General features: G+C 37.5%; 1 protein-coding gene across 1 annotated transcript; it reads left to right on the top strand.

Annotated features, from left to right (window-relative positions):
* Positions 1 to 1,321: 1,321 nt before the first annotated feature.
* On the top strand, positions 1,322 to 22,589 carry SLFN12 (schlafen family member 12). Its single transcript, XM_027624678.1, is given in 3 exon segments — positions 1,322 to 2,441; positions 19,789 to 19,805; positions 22,086 to 22,589. Coding segments are annotated over 3 exon segments (1,608 nt in total). The 5' UTR covers positions 1,322 to 1,354.
* Positions 22,590 to 24,146: the final 1,557 nt, after the last annotated feature.

Below are 24,146 nucleotides of genomic sequence, written 5' to 3'. Positions count from 1 at the left end.
GAGCCTCTGTAGGATACTGGTCCAGCAGCAGTAGACATGAATATTTTGACTCCTTTAAAGCCTTTCATAGGCTAGTATAGTGATTACTACCTGTGATGGACTCTCCTCTCAACTGTCTTTAGGCCATCTTTAGCAAAGCCGTGATCCCAATACACAGAAAAGGGAGAGAACTAATGGATTAGGGATACTTATACTAAAACAGACATCTTGTATATAAGAATTTTACCTCACTAGAAATATGGATATCTGATAGGAAGAGGGTACAGTAATTTGGCCCACCTTGCTGAAGATGAATTGGCCAAAATTTGTGAATCTAATTCATGCTTGCAAGATGGAAAAATTACTAACATGGCATATTGCTGGATGTCTTTAGACCCTCAACTGAGAATCTTCCTGAAGGACTCCCCAATAAAAGGAGGAAATTAAGGTAAAAGTTGGAATTATTAAAAATAAAGTATAAGGAGTGCCTGGGTAGCTCAGTTGGTTAAGGGTCTGCCTTTGGGTTAGGTCATGATCTCAGGGTCCTGGGATCTAGCCCCTTGTCCAGCTTCCTGCTCAGTGGGGAGGTGCTTCTCCCTCCACTCCTCCCTTGTTTTTTTCCTCTCTCTCTCAAATAAATAAAATCGCTTTAAAAGTAAAATGAAATAAAAGTATAAGTAATATATAAAATTTGGTTCACTGAGAAGATCAAAAACATAGATAAGCTTCCCAGAGGGGCTTATTTAAGGAAGGGAGAAAGAAAATTATATAATATTAGGGATTAGAAAGCGGATATAAACACAGATAAAAATGAGATTAAAACAATTAGAAGAGGATCATATAAAACTATGGCAAAAAAATGGAAAATTTCAAAAAAAATTGAAAATTTCAGGGCGCCTGACTGGCTCGGTCTATAGAGCATGTGACTTTTGATCTCGGGGTTGTAAGTTCAAGCCCACATTGAGTGTAGAGATTACTTAAAAATTAAAAATAAATAAAATAAATAAATTGAGGGGCACCTGGCTGGCTCAGTTGGGGAAGTGTGCAACTCTTGATTTCCGGGTTGTAAGTTTGAGCCCCACATTGGGTATAGAGATTACTTTGAAAAAAGTGGAATCATTAGGGAAAAAATTGAAAACTTCACAGGAGTAAAAATTATTATACTCTTAGCTCAAAATCTGTCCAAAAAAAAAGACTTTACCCTGTATCCTTTCCATAACATCCAGTGGAATATACACAGCAAAGGATTTTGCTGGGTTTGCCTCACAGTACAGAATTTGCTTTCTCCTGCTCAGGTTCTATACTCATGGCTCTTGTCTTTTTTGTTGTTGTTGTTGTTGTTTTTTACAGGAAAGGATTTCTGCTTGGAAATTGAATGGCTACTGGGAAAATGAACATTAGTGTTGATTTGAAAACTAACTCTGCTGAACTGGTTTTAGGTGTGGGAGGAGTCGCTCTTGGGGAGAAGAATAGGGAAAAAATGAAAGATTGTCAACTTAGAAAAAAGCAGAATGAAAACATCTTACAAGCTATGATTGCTTTGCTGAATTCTGGAGGGGGAGTGATCAAGGCTAAAATTGAGAATGAAAACTATAGTTACCCAAAAGATGGAATAGGGTTAGATTTGGAAAGTTCTGTTGGAAATATTCTTCCATCTGTTCATAAATACCTAGACTTTATGCAGCAAGGTGAATATTTTCTAATTTTTGTCAAATCATGGAGCTCAAAAACCTCTGGTTTACGAATTGTCACCTTGAGGTCCAATTTGTACAAAAGGGATGTAACATGTACAAATATCATGGATGCCACTGCTACATCAGAGTTCCTCAGAGACAAGAACAAAACTAAGGGGAGATTGTATAGATCTAAATTGTCTCCAAAGCAGAATGCACAAGTAGAGAGTAACGTGAAGGCCTTGACTGATGACTTTTTTAACAGGACCCAACTTAGGTACAGAGAAAAAATCCCCTTTGCTGAATCCACACTTGTTGAAATGAAAGCCTTCTCAACAGAAAAGTTGTTACAACGCATTAAAGAGATTCTCCCTCAATATTTTTCTGCATTTTCAAATACTGACGGAGGATATTTGTTTATTGGTTTAAATGGGGATGAAGTAATTGGCTTTAAAAGAGAAGTGAGTGATCTTAACAAGTTAGTTTCAGAAATAGAAAAATCCATTAAAAATTTGCCTGTCTATCACTTCTGTAAGGAGAAGAAGGAGATAACTTACTCATGCAAATTCCTTGAAGTATATAATGAAGGCCATCTTTGTGGATATGTCTGTGCCCTCAAAATAGAGCCATTCTGCTGTGCAGTGTTTGCTAAAGAGCCAGAATCCTGGCATGTGAAAGACAACAATGTGCGTAAGTTTACCATAAAGGAATGGATTTCCAACATACTGCCTGCGAACCCAAGTGAGGAAGGGAGATTAGGAAGGAGGCTCCGTAGGGCTAGGATGGCAGGTAGGTTTTCATTTGGGATTTGGGGTGACATCATAGTCTTCATATTTCAACACCTAATTTACTAATGTCTGGTGGATACAATCAATCATTCACTCTCTTATTTTCCTCTACCCACTTAGAGGATAGCTCTTCCATACAGAAACCACATTACCTTCTGTCAGTAACACAAGCTGGTGCAAAGATCCAATTAACCCTATTTTTCTTCCCTACCATCTCTTTACTCACTTCCAGTGAAAAAGCCTGTTGAATCCTTTTTCTTTCTGAGCTCAGTTTCAGTAACTGACCATTTCTTGCTGTCAGGACCACTTGCCTCTTTTATTTACCTTTCCTTCATCTGTCTTTACACCTATTTATTTCCCTTAAAAACTCTTCCCTCTTCCTCTTTTTTTTTAAGATTTTATTTATTTGAGAGAGAGAGAGAGAGTGTGAGAGAGAGAGAACATGAGTGATGTGAGGGGCAGAGGGAGAAGCAGACTCCCTGCTGAGCAGGGAGCCCAATGCGGGCTGTAAACTGAAGGCAGACACTTAACTGACGGAGCCACCCAAGCACCTGCTTACCTCTTCCTCTTCTGTCTTTCCATCTGGGGGCCAAAATGTAACCCTAAGTTGGAGTGATTAAGAAAAAGAATAATGCTGGTATTTTATCTGATTTTGGAAAAGGAAAGCCTCAAATAAAGTTAGACTGCACTAGCAACTTTAAAATCTCTGAAAATGCAAGGTTCTTCCTTAGAATCTGCAAAACTCAGCAGTCCTTCACTAGCTATCTCATCTTCAAATTTTAATTGCCTTTAAAGTGAACCCAAGTACATGGCAATATATTCGATGACTCTTAATGCATTTTTCCTATTAGTTTTCATTCCAGGTACAGTGTGTTCCAGCCCCATCAAGGATTAAAATGTATTAAAATTGCAATTTGTGGGGTGCCTGGGTGGCTCAGTCAGTTAAGCATCCAACTCTTGATTTCAGCTTAGGTCATAATCTTGGAGTCATGAGATGAACCCCCGCCTCCAGCTTGCTGGGCATGGAGCCTGCTAAGATTCTTGCTCTTTCCCTCTCCCACTGCCCCTCCCCTGTGCTCTCTCTCCCTCTCTCTCTCAAAAAAAAAAAAAAAAAGAGGTTGAAAAAGGCATTAAAATTGCAATTTGTGGGGAACCTGCCTGACTCAGTTGGTAGAGCATGTGACTTTTTTTTTTTTAAGATTTTATTTATTTATTTATTTATTTAGAGAGCAGGGGAGGGGCAGAGGGAGAGGGAAAGAGAGAATCTCAAACAGGCTCCACACCCAGCATGGAGCCTGATGTGGGACTGGATCCCACATCCCTGAGATCATGACCTGAGCAAAAATCAAGAGTTGGATGCTTAACCGACTGAACCACCCAGGCGCCCCAGAGCTTGTGACTCTTGATCATGGGGTTGTGAGTTTGAGCCCCATGTTGGATGTACACATTACTTAAAAATAAAATCTTGGGGGCGCCTGGGTGGCTCAGTCGGTTAGGCTACCACCTCTTAACTTCAGCTCAGGTCATGATCTCAGGGTCATGTGATCCAGTCCCACATCAGGCCCTGTGTTGGGCGTGGAGCCTGCTTGGGATTCTCACTCTCTCTCTCTCCGTCTGTCCCTCCCTGGCTCTCTCTCTCAAAAAAAAAAAAACAAAACTTAAATAAAATACAAAATTGCAATTTGTGTCTGACCTAGGAATCTAACTACAATATCTAACAATATTTCTATTGGGAAAAAGGGGTTAAATCTAAGCAGACTTTTGATATACTATGCATTAGTTAGATGGGGGAAGGGTCTCTCATGGCAGATTAAGAATGTGGTTTTTTATTTGTTTGTTTGTTTTAAGATTTTCCTGAGACAGAAAAGATGATCTTCCAACAACAAATATCAATGCCATTATACAGTCGTAAATCTGTTTAGAATTTGGAAAATGAGCAGCTGAGATATCACTTTCCAGGTAGTTTAATTCTGACTTCTTTGTTTGTTTGTTTTTCTTTTTATTAACTTAAATTCAATTAACTAACATATAATGTATTATTGGTTTCTGAGGTAGAGATCAGTGATTCATCAGTCCTTTTTTTTTTTTTTAAAGATTTTATTTATTTGAGAGAGAGAGACACAGTGAGAGAGGGAACACAAGCAGGGAGAGTGGGAGAGGGAGAAGCAAGCTTCCCGCTGAGCAGGGAGCCTGATGTGGGGCTCGATCCCAGGACCCTGGATTCATGACCTGAGCCAAAGGCAGATGCTTAATGACTGAGCCACCCAGGCACCCCTCATCAGTCTTATATAATACCCAGTGCTCATTACCTCATGTGCCCTCTGTAATGTCTATCACCCAGTTACCCCATCCCCCACGTCCCTCCCCTCCAAAGACCCTCAGTTTGTTTCATATGATTAAGAGTCTCTTATGCTTTGTCTCCCTCTCTGATTTCATCTTGTTTTATTTTGTCCTCTCTTCCCCTATGATCCTCTGTTTTGTTTCTTAAATTCCACATATCAGTGAGATCATATGATAATTGTCCTTCTCTGATTGACTTATTTCGCTTAGCATAATACCCTCTAGTTCCAACCAAATCATTGCAAATGGCAAGATTTCATTTCTTTTTTGTTTAATTTTATGTTATTTTAATCACCATACATTACATCATTAGTTTTGGATGTAGTGTTCCATCGTTCATTTGTTGCGTATAACACCCATTCAGTACGTGCCCTCTTTAATACCCATCACCAGGCTCTCCCATCCCCCCACCCCCTCCCCTCTAGAACCCTCAGTTTGTTTCTCAGAGTCCATAGTCTCTCATTCTTCGTCTCCCCCTCCAATTTTCCCCCCTTCATTTTACCCTTCCTACTATCTTTTTTTTTTTTTAACATATAATGTGTTATTTGTTTCAGAGGTACAGGTCTGTGATTCAACAGTCTTACACAATTCACAGTGCTCACCATAGCACATACCCTCCCCAATGTCTATCAACCAGTCACCCCATCCCTCCCACCCCCCCACCACTCCAGCAACCCTCAGTTTGTTTCCTGAGATTAAGAATTCCTCATATCAGTGAGGTCATATGATACATGTCTTTCTCTGATTGACTTATTTCGCTCAGCATAATACCCTCCAGTTCCATCCACATTGTTGCAAATGGCAAGATTTCATTCCTTTTGATGGCTGCATAATATTCCAGTGTGTGTGTGTGTGTGTGTGTGTGTGTGTGTGTGTGTGTGTGTGTGTGTGTGTAACTTCTTTATCCATTCATCTGTTGATGGACATCTTGGCTCTTTCCACCGTTTGGCTATTGTGGACATTGCTGCTATAAACATCAGGGTGCACATACCCCTTTGGATCCCTACATTTGTATCTTTGTGGTAAATACCCAGTAGTGTAATTGTTGGGTCATAGGGTAGCTCTATTTTCAACTTTTTGAGGAACCTCCATACTGTTTTCCAGAGTGGTTGCACCAGCTTGCATTCCCACCAGCAGTGTAGGAGGGTTCCCCTTTCTCTGCATTCTCGCCAACATCTGTCGTTTCCTGACTTGTTAGTTTTAGCCATTCTGACTGGTGTGAGGTGGTATCTCATTGAGGTTTTGATTTGGATTTCCCTGATGCTGAGTGATGTGGAACATTTTTTCATGTGTCTTTGGCCATTTGGATGTCTTCTTTGCAGAAATGTCTGTTCATGTCTTCTGCCCGTTTCTTGATTGGATTATTTGTTCTTTGGGTGTTGAGTTTGATAAGTTCTTTATAGATTTTGGATACTAGCCCTTTATCTGATATGTCATTTGCAAATATCTTCTCCTATTCTGTTGGTTGTCTTTTGGTTTTTTTGACTGTTCCTTTTGCTGTTTGAAAGCTTTTTATCTTGATGAAGTCCCAATAGTTCATTTTTGCCCTTGCTTCCCTTGGCTTTGGCAATGTTTCTAGGAAGAAGTTGCTGCGGCTGAGGTCGAAGAGGTTGCTGCCTGTGTTCTCAAGAATTTTGATGGACTCCTGTCTCACATTTAGGTCTTTCAACCATTTTGAGTCTATTTTTGTGTGTGGTGTAAGGAAATGGTCCAGTTTCATCCTTCTGCACGTGGCTGTCCAATTTTCCCAACACCATTTGTTGAAGAGACTGTCTTTTTTCCATTGGACATTCTTTCCTGCTTTATCGAAGATTAGTTGACCATAGAGTTGAGGGTCCATTTCTGGGCTCTCTATTCTGTTCCATTGATCTATGTGTCTGTTTTTGTGCCAGTACCATACTGTCTTGATGATGACAGCTTTGTAATAGAGCTTGAAGTCTGGAATTGTGATGCCACCAGCTTTGCTTTTCTTTTTCAACATTCCTCTGGCTATTCAGGGTCTTTTCTGGTTCCATACAAATTTTAGGATTATTTGTTCCATTTATTTGAAAAAAGTTGATGGTATTTTGATAGGGATTGCCTTAAATGTGTAGATTGCTCTAGGTAGCATTGACATCTTCACAATGTTTGTTCTTCCAATCCATGAGCATGGAACGTTTTTCCATTTCTTTGTGTCTTCCTCAATTTCTTTCATGAGTATTTTATAGTTTTCTGAGTACAGATTCTTTGCCTCTTTGGTTAGATTTATTCCTAGGTATCTTATGGTTTTGGGTGCAATTGTAAATGGGATTGACTCCTTGATTTGTCTCTCTTCTGTCTTGTTGTTAGTGTATAGGAATGCCACTGATTTCTGTGCATTGACTTTATATCCTACCACTTGACTGAATTCCTGTATGAGTTCTAGCAGTTTTGGGGTGGAGTCTTTTGAGTTTTCCACATAAAGTATTACATCATCTGCAAACAGTGAGAGTTTGACTCCTTCTTGCTGATTCAGATGCCTTTTATTTCTTTTTGTTGTCTGATTCCTGACGCTAAGACTTCTAGTACTATGTTGAATAGCAGTGGTGAGAGTGGACATCCCTGCCGTGTTACTGACCTTAGGGGGAAAGATCTCAGTTTTTCCCCATTGAGAATGATATTTGCTGTGGGTTTTTCATAGATGGCTTTTATGATTTTGAGGTATGTACCCTCTATCCCTATACTCTGAAGAGTTTTGATCAAGAAAGGATGCTGTACTTTGTCAAATGCTTTTTCTGCATCTATTGAGAGGATCATATGATTCTTGTTCTTTCTTTTGTTAACGTATTATATCACATTGATTGATTTGCGGATGTTGAACCAACCTTGCAGCCCAGGAATAAATCCCACTTGATTGTGGTGAATAATACTTTTAATGTACTGCTGGATCCTATTGGCTAGTATTTTGGTAAGAATTATTGCATCCATGTTCATCAGGGATAGTGGTCTGTAATTCTCCTTTTTGATGGGGTCTCTGATTTGGGGATCAAGGTAATGGTGGAGTCATAAAACGAGTTTGGAAGTTTTCCTTCCATTTCTGTTTTTTGGAACAGTTTCAGAAGAATAGGTATTAACTCTTCTTTAAATGTGGTAGAATTCCCCTGGGAAGCCATCGGTCCTGGATTTTTTGTTGGGAGATTTTTGATTACTGCTTCAATTTCCTTGCTGGTTATGGGTCTGTTCAGGTTTTCTATTTCTTCCTCGTTAAGTTTTGGTACTTTAGACGTCTCTAGGAATGCATCCATTTCTTTCTGATTGCCTAATTTGTTGGCATATAGTTGCTCATATGTTCTTATAATTGTTTGCATTTCTTTGGTGTTGCTTTTGAGCTCTCCTCTTTCATTCATGATTTTATTTATTTGGGTCCTTTCTCTCTCTCCCTCTCTCTTTCCCTCTTCTTCTTCTTCCTCTTTTTTTTAATGAGTCTGGCCAGGGGTTTATCAATCTTATTAATTCTTTCAAAGAACCAGCTCCTAGTTTTGTTGCTCCTAGTTTTGTTGATCTGTTTTACTGTCCTTTTGTTTCTATTTCATTGATTTATGCTCTAATCTTTATAATTTGTCTTCTCCTGCTGGGTTTAGACTTTATTTGCTGTTTTTTCTCCAGCTTCTTTAGGTGTAAGGTTAGGTTTTATATTTGAGACCTTTCTTGTTTCTTGAGAAAGGCTTGTATCACTATATACTTCCCTGTTAGGACTGCCTTTGCTGCATCCCAAAGGTTTTGAACAGTTGTCTTTTCATTTTCATTTGTTTCCATGAATTTTTAAAATTCTTCTTTAATTTCCTGGTTGACCCATTCATTCTTTAGTAGGATGCTCTTTAGCCTCCATGTATTTGAGTTCTTTCCAAATTTCCTCTTGTGTTTGAGTTCTAGTTTCAAAGCATTGTGGTCTGAAAATATGCAGGGAATGATCCCTATCTTTGGTACCTGTTGAGACCTGATTTATGATTCAGGATGTGATCTATTCTGGAAAATGTTCTTTGTGCACTCAAGAAGAATGTGTATTCTGTTGCTTTGGGATGTAATGTTCTGAATATATCTGTGAAGTCCATCTCGTCCAGTGTGTCATTCAAATCTCTTATTTCTTTGTTGAACTTTTGCTTAGATGATTTGTCCATTGCAGTCGGGGGGGGGGGGGCTGTTAAATACCCCTACTGTTATTGCATTATTATCGATGTGTTTCTTTAATTTTGTTACTAATTGGCTTATATAATTGGCTGCTCCCATGTTAGGGGCATAAATATATTTACAATTGTTAGATTTTGTTGGATAGACCCTTTAATTATGATGTAGTTTCGTTCCTCATCTCTTATTACAGTCTTTGGTTTAAAATCTGATTTTTCCGATATAAGGATTGCCACCTCAGCTTTTTTTGATGTCCATTAGCATGGTAGATTGTTTTCCACCCCCTCACTTTCAATCTGGATGTGTCTTTGGGTCTAAAATGAATCTCTGGCAGACAGTACATCGATGGGTTGTGCTTTTTTATCCAATCTGATACCCTGTGTCTTTTGATTGAGGCATTTAGCCCATTTAAATTCAGAGTAACTATTGAAAGATATGAATTTAGTGTCATTGTATTACCTGTAAAGTCACTGTTTCTGTATATTATCTCTGTTTCTTTCTGGTCGCTGTTACTTTTGGGCTCTCTCTTTGCTTGGAGGATCCCTTTTAATATTTCTTGTAGGGTTGGTTTGGTGATCACAAATTCTTTTAGTTTCTGTTTGTCCTGGAAGCTTTTTATCACTATTTCTATTTTGAATGACATCCTAGCTGGATAAAGTATTCTTGGCTGCATGTTTTTCTCATTTAACACCCTGAATATATCATGCCAGTCCTTTCTGGACTGCCAGGTCTCTGTGGATAGGTCTGCTGCCAGTCTAAAGTTTTTACTGTTATAGGTTACAGACCTCTTGTCCGCTGATGCTTTCAGGATTTTCTCTTGGTCTCTGAGATTTGCAAGTTTCACTATTGTATGTCAGGTGTTGACCTATTTTTTATTGATTTTGAGGGGGGCTCTCTGTGCCTCCTGGACTTGGATGCCTGTTTCCTTCCCCAAATTAGGGAAGTTCTCCACTATAATTTGTTCCAATATACCTTCTTTCCCCCCTTTCCTCTTCTGCAACCCCAATTATTCTAATAATGTTTCACTTTATGGTATCACTTAATCTCTTGAATTCTCCCCTCATGATCCAGCAATTGAAAATCTTTCCTTTTCTCAGGTTCTTTACTCTCCATCATTTGGTCTTCTATATCACTAATTCTCTCTTCTGCCTCAGTTATCCTAGCACTTAGAGCCTCCATTTTTTATTGCATCTCATTAATAGAGTTTTTTATTTCAACTTGATTCAATTTTAGTTCTTTTATTTCTCCAGAAAGGGATTCTCTTGTGTCTTCTATGCTTTTTTTCAAGCCCAGCTAGTATCTTTATAATTGTTATTCTGAACTCTAGTTCCAACATTTTACTTATGTCCATACTGACTAGGTTCTTGGCAGTCAGTACTGCCTCTTCTCTTTTTTGAGGTGAGTTTTTCTGTCTTGTCATTCTGTCCAGAGAAGAATAATGACCAAGAGAACAAAATACAAAAATGGCAACCATGACCCCAGAGAAATATACACTAAGCAAATCAGAAGAGACCCAAAACCAAGAAAATAAAAATAAAAAAAATTTTTTTAAAGAAAAGAAAAAAAGCCAATATTATCAAACAGGTGGACGGAATAGAGCAATACACTGGATCCTGTATTTTGGTCCGTTTGTTAGAAAAGTTAGATCCCAAAATTGTAAAGAAAGAAAAACCTACATAGTACAAAGATAAAATTAAATACAATGAAAGGATAGACTGTAACTGTAAAAATGAAAATTAAAACACAAGAAAAAACAAAAGAGAAAAAAACAACAACAAAAAAGGAAGGGATATAAACAGACAGGTCAACAGAACGGTGCCATACACTATATCCTGAGTGTATCTTGGTCAATTTGTTAGAAGAAACTACATCTCAAAATTGTAAAGAAAGAAAAACATATATATACAAAAATAAATACTGAAGGGATAGAATGCAACTGTAAAAATGAAAATTAAAAAAGATTTTAAAAAAAGAGTTGATAAAATAAGAAATTGGTTGAAAAAGGAAAAAGAAAATAAAATTAAAATTGAAAGACTAAAGAATCATGGAGGAAAAAACATGAATTCTATATGCTATATTTCCGCAGGGCTGGAGTTTTGCAGTTCTCATTGATTGGTAAATTGGTCTTGGCTGGATGTTCTTGCTGATCTTCTGTGGGAGGGGCTTGTTGCTTTGATTCTCAAGTGTTTTTTCCCCAGTTGGAATTGTATCGCCCTTGCCAGGGGGGCAGGCTAAGTAAGCGGCTCCAGTTTGCTCTATGTGGTTTTTGTTCCCTGAAGGCCTTCCACATGTCTTTAGAGGATGAGAATGAAAATGGTGGTCTCCCAATCTCCAGCCCCAGAGCCAAGAGCTTGGGGCCCCACTCCTCAGTGCACCCTCAGGGAAAAGCAGTCAATCACTCCTGTCTCCTTGGTCTCCGTCTGTACTCCATGCTCACGTGGCCTGTGATCGAGCATTTCTATCTCAGGCACAAGACCCTGCTTTGAGTCTCCAAACCCTGAAGACTCCTGTGGTGCACTCCTGAGCCGCTCCTCCCAGGGGAGGAAGGCAGAGGTCTTGCTGGGCCCCTGCTCAGAGGTCGTTCACTATTTATGGCAACCCTGAGCTGAAAGCCCTCTCCTGGGCTCGCTGTTTGCAGCCAGCATCCCTGCTCCAATGCTTGGGAACTCTGCTGCACTCAGGCCCCCATGGTCTTCCTGTCACCCCAAGGATCCTGAGACCACACTGTCCCACCTAGGACTCCACCCGCTTTGCCACCTGGGTGTCTTTCAGGCCAGGATATCCCTCACTGGAGCAGACTTCTAAAAGTTCTGATTTTGTGCTCCGCTGCTATATCACTTTCTGGTAGCTGGCTGATGAATGCTCCCTCCCCCACAGTTTATCTTCCCATATATCACCTTGGATTCACTTCTCCACACCTCCTACCTTGCCGAAAGTGGTCACTTTTGTATTTGTAGAGTTGCAACTATTCTTTTCTTATATCTCAGGTTGAGTTCTCAGGTGTTCAGAATGATTTGATAGCTAGGTAGCTGAGTTCCTGGGCCCAGATGAAACTAAGGTCTCCTACTCCTCTGCCATCTTGGTTGTATCCTAATTCTGGCTTCTTTGGACTTGGTGGTGTGAGTATGTTCCAACCTCCCTTTCTTCACATCAGCACCACCTTGAAATTTGTCATCAGAGCTCATGTGGGTGTTAACAGGCATACTTTGGTGTTCTTAGTCATTGAATATATCAGAGTCTAATTCTTTAGATTTTGATTAGACTTTTCTTGGTGTAATACGAACTGCTTTAATTGAAAGTAAGAGTAACAGTTTAGTTTAAACAAAAAGAGAAGTGGATCATGTCACCGGGATGTCTAGATTGAGATGCAGCCTCATGCACAGCTATATTCAGTTACTGGAGAAATGCCATCAATACTCAGCATGTCTAATTTATCTGTTTTTGTTATCGTTTGGGGGCAACATGTTGTTTTCTGCTATTTGAACAGTGTTACCTTGAATATTCATTTTCAGTCTTCTGGTGCATATTTGCAAGAGAGTCTCTTGGGTGCACAACTAGAAGTAGAATTGCTGAGTCAGGAGGTATGTGAGTGTGCAAGTACTAAGATAATGTCAAATTATTTTTTAAAGTAGATGAATCACTTCAGTCCCATCAACGGTATATTAGAAATGCCTCTATCTTCTCCAATTGTCAAATCTCATCTTTCTTCTTTTCACCATCCTTCATCTTCCCACTCAAATAGGTACAGAATGGTATCTCTCTGTGGTATGTATTTTCCTGGTTATTAACTTGGTAAAGCATCTCTTCTCATACTTATTGCCCATAAGTAAGTCTTCTAAGAAATGTCCATTCTGTCTTTTGCCCATTTTTCTATAGGGCTTTTGTCTTTGTCTTTTTCTTTCTTTTTTTTTTTTTAAGATTTTATTTATTTGACAGAGAGAGACACAGCAAGAGAGGGAACACAAGCTCGGAGAGTGAGAGGGAGAAGCAGGCTTCCTGCTGAGCAGGGAGCCTGATATGGGGCTCGAACCCAGGACCCTGGGATCATGACCTGAGCCGAAGGCAAACGCTTAATGACTGAGCCACCCAGGCGCCCCACTTTTGTCTTTTTCTTCTGATTTGTCAATGTAACTTACAGAGTCTAGAATCCAAATCCTCTTTTGGTCCCTGAATAGTTCCACTTTCACCCATTGATCTGCCATGCCACCACCAGCATATTATTAAATATATCTATATATAACTCTTATTTCTAGAATCTCTTTATGTACCCTCAGTCAATTTACTGGTCCTTAAATACACTTCACTGTCTTAATATTGTAATTTCATACTAAATAATCAGCAGCTGACAGGGTAAACTTTCTTTCATTCCTTTTCTTTGAGAGTGTCTTGGTAATTTTAGTCATTTACTCTCTCCTAGAGATTTTAGAATATAAATAACTGCTACAAAAAAAACCCTTGCAGAATTTTGATCGCAGTTACATAGATCTATAGATAGTTTGGGAAAGAAATGATATATTTATATCCGTCCATTTTTGTCCTCTACCATAGGAAGTCTCTCCATTTATTTAGAACTTCTTTAATGTCTTTATTTTTTAAAAAGTTTTATTTATTTATTTGAGAGAGAGAACACAAGCAGGGAGGAGGGACAGAGGGAGATGGAGAAGCAGATCCCCCACTGAGCAGGGAGCCCGATGCAAGGCTTGATCCCAGGACCCTGAGATCATGACCTGAGCTGAAGGCCGACACTTAACTGACTGAGCCACCCAGGTGCCCTTCTTTAATGTCTTATAAATTTCTGTGTGCAAGTTTTGTCAATCATTTGTTACCTTTATTACTAGCTTCTTCTACTTTTTTTGTTGTTGTGAATGATGTTTTTCTTTAAAAGTTTCAATTTATCATTGTTTGTTGCTGGTGTGTAGAAATGACTTTACAAGTTGATTTTATATTAGACCACCTTGCTAAACTTTCTCTTTATTTTTAATGATTTGTCCCTAGATTCTTTTTATGTTCTTTATAAACAGTATACTGATTTTAAAATGTTGTTCCCTTATGCTTTTCGTTTTTTCCTAATCTTTTGCTTTTAATTTTTTTTTGTGTCTTAATGAACCCATGAGGACTTTGGGTATAACTCTAAATGGAAATGGTCTTACGTCAGATCTTTTTTTTTCTTTTTTAAGATTTTTATTTATTTGTCAGAGAGAGAGAGATAGAGAGCAAGAGAGAGGGAGAGCATGAGCAGGGACAAGGGCAGAAGGAGAAGCAGGCTCCCTGCCAAGCAAGGAGCCCGATGCAGGACTTGATCCCAGGACCCTGGGATCATGACCTGAGCCAAAGGCAGACACTTAACCAACTGAGCCACCCAGGCATCCCTTACTTCAGATCTTAAAGAGAATTATTTCTGTGATTTTCTCATTTAAATTGAGGTTTACATTAGGTATTTTTGAATATACCATTTATTAGATTAAGAAAGTTCCATGATATTCCTAGTTTAGTAAATGATTTTTCTTTTTATCATGAATAAATATTGAATTTTATCAAACATGTTCTGTTTCTGTTGTCACAAATGTTTATCCTTTTCATTTGTTAACTGACAAATGACATGTTAGTATTTTATATTAAACAATTTTTGCATTCCTGGAACAGATCCAGTTGGATATTGGAGTATTAATCTCTTTAATACACTTTTATTCAGTTTACTAATTTTTTATTCAGAATTTTTGCATCTAAATTCATGCATTGTAGGGTCTAATAATAGTCCTCTCTCTTTCTTTATTTAGTGTTTGAATCAAAATAACAGTGAAAGCAGAATAAGTTGGGGATATTTCCTCTTTTTCTATCCTCCAGAAAAATTTATATAAATTGGAATATGTTGTTTGAGATTTTGGTAGAACTTGCCTGTAAAAGTATCTGAGCCCTTTGTGAGAAGATTTGTAACTACTATTTCTAATTCTTTAATAATTAAAGGACTACTCAGGGTTTTTGTTTCCTTGAGTTGGTTTTGGTAAATTATATTTTTAAGGAATTATGATTTCAGTAGCTGGTATTTCCATATCAGTCTGATCAGTCTGACATCTCATCTTTTATATCCTTATTTCAGGCTTTTTCCCTAAGAGAACATAAAATTTACTTATTTTGTGAAATAAGCACTTTTAAAACAGTTTGCTTTTCTTAGATATCTTATATGTTAATCTTCTGTCTTGTATTTCACTCTAAAATATTTTCACTAACTTCTTTATGAGAAAATGTGGTATTTAGGACCTATTAAAATAATATTACGTCAAAGGGATTCAGAGTGTCCCAACCTAGCCCAAACTTAGGGAGGGAGCTCCCCTTCCTTAGAAATTCCTGAGTGACATATAAACCCAATAGACAATGACACCCATAGTGACCTGACCTGGAACACATAACTTAGACTATAAGTCTACATGGAGACTTTCCTTTGACTCAAGCCAAATTATAAGGAGTTTCTAAAACCTGAGTGTTCACTTGAGTTGCTGAATATTTATTGTTGAGATTTATTTCTAGCAATTCCAAGTCTTGTTGCTTTTGGAATGAAGTTGTTCTATCATCATGTATTCTAACTATGAATTGCTGTTATATAGGAAAATACTACAGTTACTATATTTACTATATCAATCCACTATCTTAGTAATTGTAATTGCTTTTCAGTTATTTCTCCTGGTTTTTTGGCACACCATAATAAAGTTAATTTGGTTCATTCATTTTCTTTTTAAGATTTTATTTATTTATTTGACAGGACACTGGGATCATGACCTGAACCGAAGGCAGACTCTCAACAACTAAGCCACCCAGGTGCCCCAATTTGGTTCATTCTTTTCCAGTATTTGTTATTTCTTTTCTTTCAACCAGTGCTTTTCTAAGATTGTGAAATATGCCTACAGAAATGAACATGAAACTAAATGAACAATATAATGAAACAGTTGTGTATAAATAGCTGTATATCTATCACCCAAATCAGAAAATAAATCATCAGTATCACCCTAAAAATCTCCTGTGTTCTTTCCTGGTCACATCCCCACCCTGAGTTACCTCCATGCTAATTTTATGCTAGTCACATTTTCACCATTCTTTATAATTTTATCTTCTATGTGCTCATCCCTAAAAATACAGCTTTGTTTTGCTTATTTTTGAACTTACTAAAATGGAACTACACTGTATATATTGTTTTTGTGGTGCTTCCTCATTCGAGATTATATTTGTTAGATGTTGTGTATAGTTCATTAATCTTCCTTGCAATAAAATATTCCTATGTGAACATACAACTATTTTTTTATAAATTCTACTGCTATGTTGATTTGAGTCATACCCAGTTTGATCTGTTATAAAGAATGCTGCTTCAGACACCCTGTGGGCATTTGCATCTATTTCCTGAGCACAAGTGAAATTGTTGGGTCATAGGGTATTTGTATTTTTTAAAAAGATTTTATTTATTTATTTGACAGAGAGAGAGCCAGCACAAGTAGGCAGAGCAGTAGGCAGAGGCACAGGGAGAATCAGGCTCCCCACTGAGCAGGGAGCCTGATGTGGGACTCTATCCCAGGACCCTGGGATCATGACCTGAGCCAAAAGCAGATGCTTAACTGACTGAGCCACCCAGGCACCCCAGGGTATTTGTATTTTTAACTTTAGTTGTTAATGCCAAAATGTTTCCCGATTTACATGTTTACCCAATCTTCCACATCCTCAGCCATACAAGATAGGCAACATTTGAAAAACTTTAAATAGGCCACATTTAAATGTTGCCTGTCTTCTAGGCACCTATAGGTATTTTGTTATAAATTTAATTTGCATTAATTTGTTCTTTGGTTACTAATGAAGTTGGGAACTTTGTCATATGCTTATTGATTACTTGAAATTCCTTCTCTAAAAAATGTTGCTTAAAGCATCTTTGTTTTGGTTTGTCTTTTTTTCTTATTGATTTGTAGGAATTAAAAGTATAATCTAAATACATGTCTTCTGTGTGTTGTTTATGTTGTAGATCTCTTCTCCCATTGCATGACTTTTCCCACTCCCTGTGTTTTGTGTTTTGATGAAAAGAAGTTCTTAATTTTAATGAAGTCATATTTATCATTTTTTTCCTATAGTTTTCTTTGTGGAGATATATATATGTATATATATATATATTTTTTTTTGAAGATTTTATTTATTTATTTGACAGAGAAAGACACAGCGAGAGAGGGAACACAAGCAGGGTGAGTGGGAGAGGGAGAAGCAGGCCTCCCGCTGAGCAGGGAGCCCGATGCAGGGCTTGATCCCAGGACCCCTGGATCATGACCTGAGCCGAAGGCAGACACTTAACGACTGAGCCACCCAGGTGCCCCTGTGGAGTTATTTTTGACTGCTAAATGGTTCTTTAAAGATTACAGTATTCAATTTTACTATTTATTCTTTAGTCAATTTCAGCAAGTTATATTTTTCTAGAAATTTGTATCTTCTAAGTGTTCAAATTCAGTGACATAAAATTGTTCGTAATAATCTCTTACAATTTTTCATTGTCTGCAGGATCTCTAGTGATGTATTGTTTTGAATTCCTGATATTGATTTTTTGTACTTTTTCTATTTTTAAGTTCTTGGCCAGGCATGCTGGAAGACTCACATTGGTATTGTTTTCATTATTCTTTTCCAAGAACCAACTTTTGACTTTATTTATTGTGTCTATTGTATGTATCCTTTTAAAATTAGGTTTTGCTCTTGTTTGTATAATATCCTTTCTTCTTTTTTTTTTAAATCTGGTTTTATTTTTAAATTTAACTCTATGCCCAACATGGGCTCAAACTCACAATCCTGAGATCAAGTCATATGCTCTACCAACTGAGTCAGCCAGGTGCCCCTCTTTTTCTTTTCTTGGGTTTATTTTGATGTTCTTTTTCTTGTTTCTTGAGATGCTTAAGTCAGTATTAATCCTTTTTATCCCAATATAAGCACTTAAAATATTCACCTCTATGTCCTATTAAGTAAAATTTTAAAATTAAAATATAGCATACGTACAAGAAAGTGCAGAAGCCATACACACTTGATAAATTTTCACAAAGTGAACATGCCTCTGTAATCAATATCCATATCAAGAAAATAAAACATTACAAGCACTTGAGAAGCCTCCCTCCTGTATTCTTTAAGTCATTATTCTACAAAAATGCAATCATTTTTCTGACTTCCATATCCATAAGTTTGTTTTGCCTGTTTTTGAACAGTTGTTGATAAATACCTCTTAACTTTTTAATGTCCATAGAAACTACAAGGACGTCTTTTTTATTCTGGATATTGATAACTTATTTTTTCCCTCTTTTTTTCTTGATAAGTCTTGCTAAGTGTTTATTTTATCGATCTTTTCAAAGAACCAACTTTGGGGTGCCTGGATGATTCAGTCAGTTAAGTGGCTGACTCTTGATTTCAGCTCAGGTCATGATCTCAGAGTTCTGGGATCAAGCTCTGCATCCAGCTCCCTGTTGGGCCCTGTGCTTAGCAGGGAGTCTGCTTCAGGTTTCTCTCTCTCTCTCTTTCTCTGCCCCTCCCCCCTTGCACATTCTCTGTCTCTCAGATAAATAAATCTTTTTTTTTAAAAGAGCCAACTTTGACTTTTTTGATTTTCTCTATTCTTATTTTTTTAAGATTTTTTTAAAAAGATTTTATTTATTTATTCGAGAGAGTGAGAGAGAGAGCACAAGATGGAGGAAGGTCAGAGGGAGAAGCAGACTCCCTGCCCAGCAGGGAGCCCGATGAGGGGCTGGGAGTTAAATAGTTAAATAGTTAAATTTGTTCTATCCTGGGACTCTTGGATCATGAGCTGAGCTCAAGGCAGACGCTTAACCGACTGAGCCACCCAAGCACCCCTAAGATTTTATTTTTAAGTAATCTCTACACCCAACATGGGGCTTGAACTCACAACCCTGAGATCATGAGTCACATGCTCCAACAACTGAGCCAGCCAGGTGCCCCTCTATTGTATTTTTTCTTTCAATTGCAATGATATCTCCTCTTACCCTTATTTTTTTTCCTTTTTAAAAACTTGTGTGTGTGTGTGTGTGTGTGTGTGTGTAGTTTGCTGTTCTTATCTGACAATAAGGCTGAAAGCCTAGGTAACTGATCTTAAGTTTTTTCTTTTTCAAGAAATTTATTTTAGAGCCATTGATTCCTCCCCACTCAGAATTATTTTAACTATACCCCAAAGGTTTCATATGTTGTGTTTTCATTTTCATCTAGCTCAAAATATTTTTTTATTTCCACTGTGCTATTTTAACTTATAGGTTGTTTGAAAATATGTTGCTTAATTTTCAAACACTGGAGATTTGTATTGATCTTTCTGCTTTTTTTGATGTATTACCTATTGCCATGTAATAAACTCCCCCAAAATGTAGCAGCTTAAATTATCAAGAAACGTTTATTATGTCACTCTTTCAGTGGGTCAGGAATCTGGGAGTCGCTTAGCTGGGTGATTCTGACTTCAAGTCTCTCAGTATGTTGCAATCAAGCTATGGGCCCCATCTCTTTTAAAGGGTCAGCTGGGGGAGAATCTATTCCCAAGCCAGCAACTAAGGTTGTTGGCAGTCCTCAGTTCCTCTTTGGCTGTTGGTCAAATACTTTAGTCCCTCCCTACATGAATCTATTCTTGAGTTACTTGAGTATCCTCATGGAATAGCAGCTTCCCCCAGAGTGAGCAGTTGGGGTAGGGGGTGAAGAAACATGTTCTCTAGTCTTTTATAACCTAGTCTCACTATCACTTCTGCTATATACTTTTGGCAGAATTCTGGTAAATGTGGAAGGGGACAAACACTTAGGCTAAGTTTACTAATTGTGTTGTTCAAATCTACTATGTCCTTACTGATTTTTGTTGTCTGTCTCTGAAGATTTTGTCTATCAGTTAGTGAGAGAAGTGTGTTAAAATAGTCAGCTAAAATTATCTATATCTCCTTCTACTTCTGTCAAATTTGCCTTCTATTATTTTTTTTTTTTAGATTTTATTTCTTTATTTGAGAGAGAGAGACAGAGATAGTGAGAAAGAGCACAAGTGGGGAGGAGAGGGAGAAGCAGGCTCCCTGCAGAGCAAGGAGCCTGATGCGGGACTCAATCCCAGGACCCTGGGATCATGACCTGAGCCGAAGGCAGACGCTTAACTGACTGAGCCACCCAGGCGCCCTGCCTTCTATTATTTTGAACCCATTTATCAGGTACATACAAATGTGTTGTATTTTCCTTTGACTTGACTCTTTTATCAATATAAAATGGATTTTCTATGTGAACAACCCTGCTTTCTGTTAATAGAAAAAGGTATTAGTATTTACTTTCTAATTTTAATAACTCTTATTTCTTCACCTTATTACACTGGCTAGGATTAAAATCTCAGAAAAATGTTGAATACAAGAACTGAAAGTAGAAAATTTTCTTTCTCAATCTTAAGGAGAAAGTGTTCTGTATTTCTTTTCTTAGGTGCCCTTTATCATATTGATTAAGTTCCCCTTTATGTCTCATTTTCTGAGAGTACTAGGGAAATAATTTTATCAAATGCTTTTTCTGGATCTATTGAGATGACCATATTCCCCCCCCCACCTTTTTCTGTTAATATGGTTAATTATATTGGATGGTATTTTTTAAATGTTAAACATACCTTGCATTCCAAAATAAACCTCATTTAGTCATGTCGTATTATTCTATTTATATATTTCTAGATTCTGTTTGCTAATATTTTGCTGAGAAATTCTTTTTGTCTGTGTTCATGAGGGATATTGGTCTGTGGCTTTCTTTTCTTGCATTGTCAGGATTTGGAATCAGAATTATTCTAGCCTTATAGGATGTGCTGAGATATGTTCATTGTTCCTAGTTTCTGAAAGAGTTTGAGTAAGAGTGGTGATATGTTTCCTTATATATTTTATAAAAATCACTGTTGAAACTCCCTGAAGTTTTCCTAATGGGAAGATTTTGGTAATGAACAAAATTTGTTGAATAGATATAGACCTGTTCAGATTTTCTGTTTTTTCTCATGTCGGTTTTGGTGTTTTATTTTCATAGATTTTGTCCATTTCGTCTCATTTGTCAAATATATTGGCAAAAAATGTTTATAAATTGTGTATAGCATTCTCTCTCTTTTCTTTTTTTAGAGTAAGAGAGAGCAGGAGTGGGGAGGGGCAAAGGGAGGAGAGAGAATCTTAAGCAGGCTCCATGCTTAGCACAGAGCCTGACATGGGGCTCAATCTCACAACCCTGAGATCATGACCTGAGCCAAAATCAAGATTAGAATGCTTAACCGACTGAGCCACCCAAGCACCCCTATAGCATTCTCTTTTAGTCTTTTAAACATGTGTAGATCTGTGCTGATACAGTATTTTTATTTCTATTATTCATCTGTGCTTTTTCTCTTTTTTGTGATGACTCTTGTAAAGGGCTTATCAATTTAATTTAATTTTCAAAGAACCAACTTATGGATTTGGTAATTTTATCTGTTGTTTGTTTTCATTGATTTCTGTTCTGCGATTATAACTTCCTTTCTTCTACTTACTTTGGATTTGTTAAAGTGGAAACTAAGATCATTTAATTTTAAGACTTTTCCCTTTTTAACACAAGCTTTATATTTCTCTCTAAGCACTACTTTATTTGCATCCCACAAATTTTTATATGTTGAATTTTACTTATTCAGTTTGAAAGTTTTTCTAATTTTCCTTATGATGGATGTTATTTAGAATTTTCCTGTTCAATTTTCAAATACTTGGGGATTTTTTAGACATCTTACTGTTACTGATTTCTAATTTAATTTTACTGTGATCAAAGAATATACTCTGTAAGACTTAAGTCTTTTGAGTAAGTATCTGACAGCCGTGAATCCCAACCTCTTTTTCCTCAGCCTAGTAAGACTGCTGATTTCTGCTTGGGCTCTATTCACCCATAACATGATATAGAAAGTATCCTTAGGCCAAAAGCTGGGGTGAATGTGAAGCAACTTCCTGTGCTTCCTGTCTATCAAAGATCGTAAACTTTTAAGTTGTGCTTGTATTGGTTGTTCCTCTGGTCTTCAAATCACTCTTATTTATTTTGTACAGCTTTCATAGTTGTTTTTGGTGGGAGGATTGTTCTGGGACAAGCTACTTTGTCATGGTTGGAATTGGAAGTTTCCCAGTGATTTAAAATTTATTCTAATTATTGTCACATCTAGTGCCACCAGGAAAGAGATATTCTGGAAGCCCTCTGCAAGAAACTGTTCTTACAACACAAAGGACTTGCACAATTAACATGTAAAGAAATGGGCTCTGTTGGTCCAGGGACATTGATATTTTCTAGGACCTGGTCTTTGCATCTGGGCTTGCAAAAGAACCAGAATGTAATCTGTGGTGCTCTTCTAATTGCCCAGGGCTATCCACTAGTCCTACATACCTTCTTCAGGGTACTACATAAAGAGTTAACAGGCTACTCTTTGCAAGCTGCCTTCACTTTAAAGCATGAACTGGTAAAAATGGGTGGTTACACTGGGAAGGTGTCGTGCCAAAGATCTTCTACTTGAGTGAAGAGCTTTCCACATTGACTGAAGACAATGCAAGTTCTTTTCACTGATATAAGCGCCCAGATATTTTATCCCGAATCCCACAATCTTGAAACCACCCAAACAGTAAGAGACTTGAATCAGGCCCTTTATACAGTCCTGATGACATTTTTTGAGTGACCAGTTTACTTCTGAGATTTGTCAACACCTCTTAGATGACCAGTATGAAATATTTTCAGAGGAATGACACAAAGATGTTTAAATCTTTTCCAAGTCTCACCTGAATCATGGCAACTGGACCAGACTACAAAGATGTTTTTCATTGTATAATCAATGATATCTCTAATTCTGTAAAAATATGCCTTTGAAAAACTTTGCAAGGTAAGAAACTTGTTGGGATGTTAGAAAATCAAGTTAGTCTTTGCTTCCTCCTAAATGATCTTCATAGATGTTACTTAAGGGTTATTTAGGAACATTAATTTGTTAATCATTCTGTGCACAGTTTCTTATTTACTCTCTGCATAGTTCATGGATAGATTTTCTTCCAGTTTTAAATTGGGGAAAATTGCAATACTTTTATTTTTAACAACAACAACAACAATGGAAATTTCCCAGGATGTAGACAGAAAACCTTTATTACTTAGAAAAGATTGGGGCACCTGGCTGGCTCAGTTGGTAGAGCATACAACTCTTGATCTCAGGGTCATGAGTTTAAGCCCACATTGGGCCTAGAGCTTACTTTAAAAAATTAAAAAAAAAAAAGAAAAGAAAACATCATCATTGATGACGCTCACAATTTCCATAATGAAAATGAAGAAGGTAAAATTTATTATCCCTTCCTTCAAAATCTCTTGATCTTCATGGACTACCTTTACACTCTTCAGGTGGAGGAGTTACAGCTTTTTTAACTGCTCAGCTAGCATCGTAAGAACTCACCAGAATGGTCACTTTCTTTTTCTGTAAGCAGTTATGAATAAGGTGAATTGAAAAAAATCCAGAAAATTCTCTTTAACATAGTTTTGGAGGAAAACAGCCAGAGCATTAGTAGAAACCCTTTCAGACAATGACTATTTTCATCAAGAAGGGGAAGGAACACCAGAGTTTGACATTTTCCAGTCATCTAAGATGAGCTGGGAGACTAAGATGAAGCTTAACAGAGCTGGATGCACCTTTGACTACGTGTTGTGGATCCATGTCTAAGACATTCAGTTAGGATGAATTTAGTGGGATCTTGGAACAGAGAAGAGAACCCAGGTTCACCAGCAAGGCTTCAGCCTTCTCTATCACTATGTTCAATGCCAGAAGAAGTAAAGCAATGCATACAGAATTCTGGGGAAAATTAAGTTTTACATAACCATATTTTACCAAACCAAGATATCATTTGACTATGAAGTAAATAAGCAAACACTTTTAAAAAAAGATTTTATTTATTTATTTGAGAGAGAGTGCAAGCATGAACAGGGGGTGGGGGGGAAGGGAGGGGAAAAAATAAAAGTAGAGGAGAGGGGGAAGCAGCCTCCCCACTGAGCAGGGAGGCTGATGAGGGGCTGCATCCCAGGACCCTGAGATCATGACCTGAGCTGAAGGCAGACACTTAACCAACTGAGCCACCCAGGTGCCCCAATAAGCAAACACTCTTATCAAAGAACCTAGGGGACATAGTTCTCTAATATCTTCTTGAAAAACTACTTTGTAGTGAAGTCCAGCTGATGAATTTATGAACCAAAATAAAGAATA

The sequence above is a fragment of the Zalophus californianus genome, chromosome 16 (genome assembly GCF_009762305.2).
Source record: "Zalophus californianus isolate mZalCal1 chromosome 16, mZalCal1.pri.v2, whole genome shotgun sequence".
In the NCBI taxonomy this organism is placed as follows: Eukaryota; Metazoa; Chordata; class Mammalia; order Carnivora; family Otariidae; genus Zalophus; species Zalophus californianus.
The sequence above is the reverse complement of the archived record's forward strand: the minus strand, read 5'-3'. Positions and strand labels throughout refer to the sequence as shown.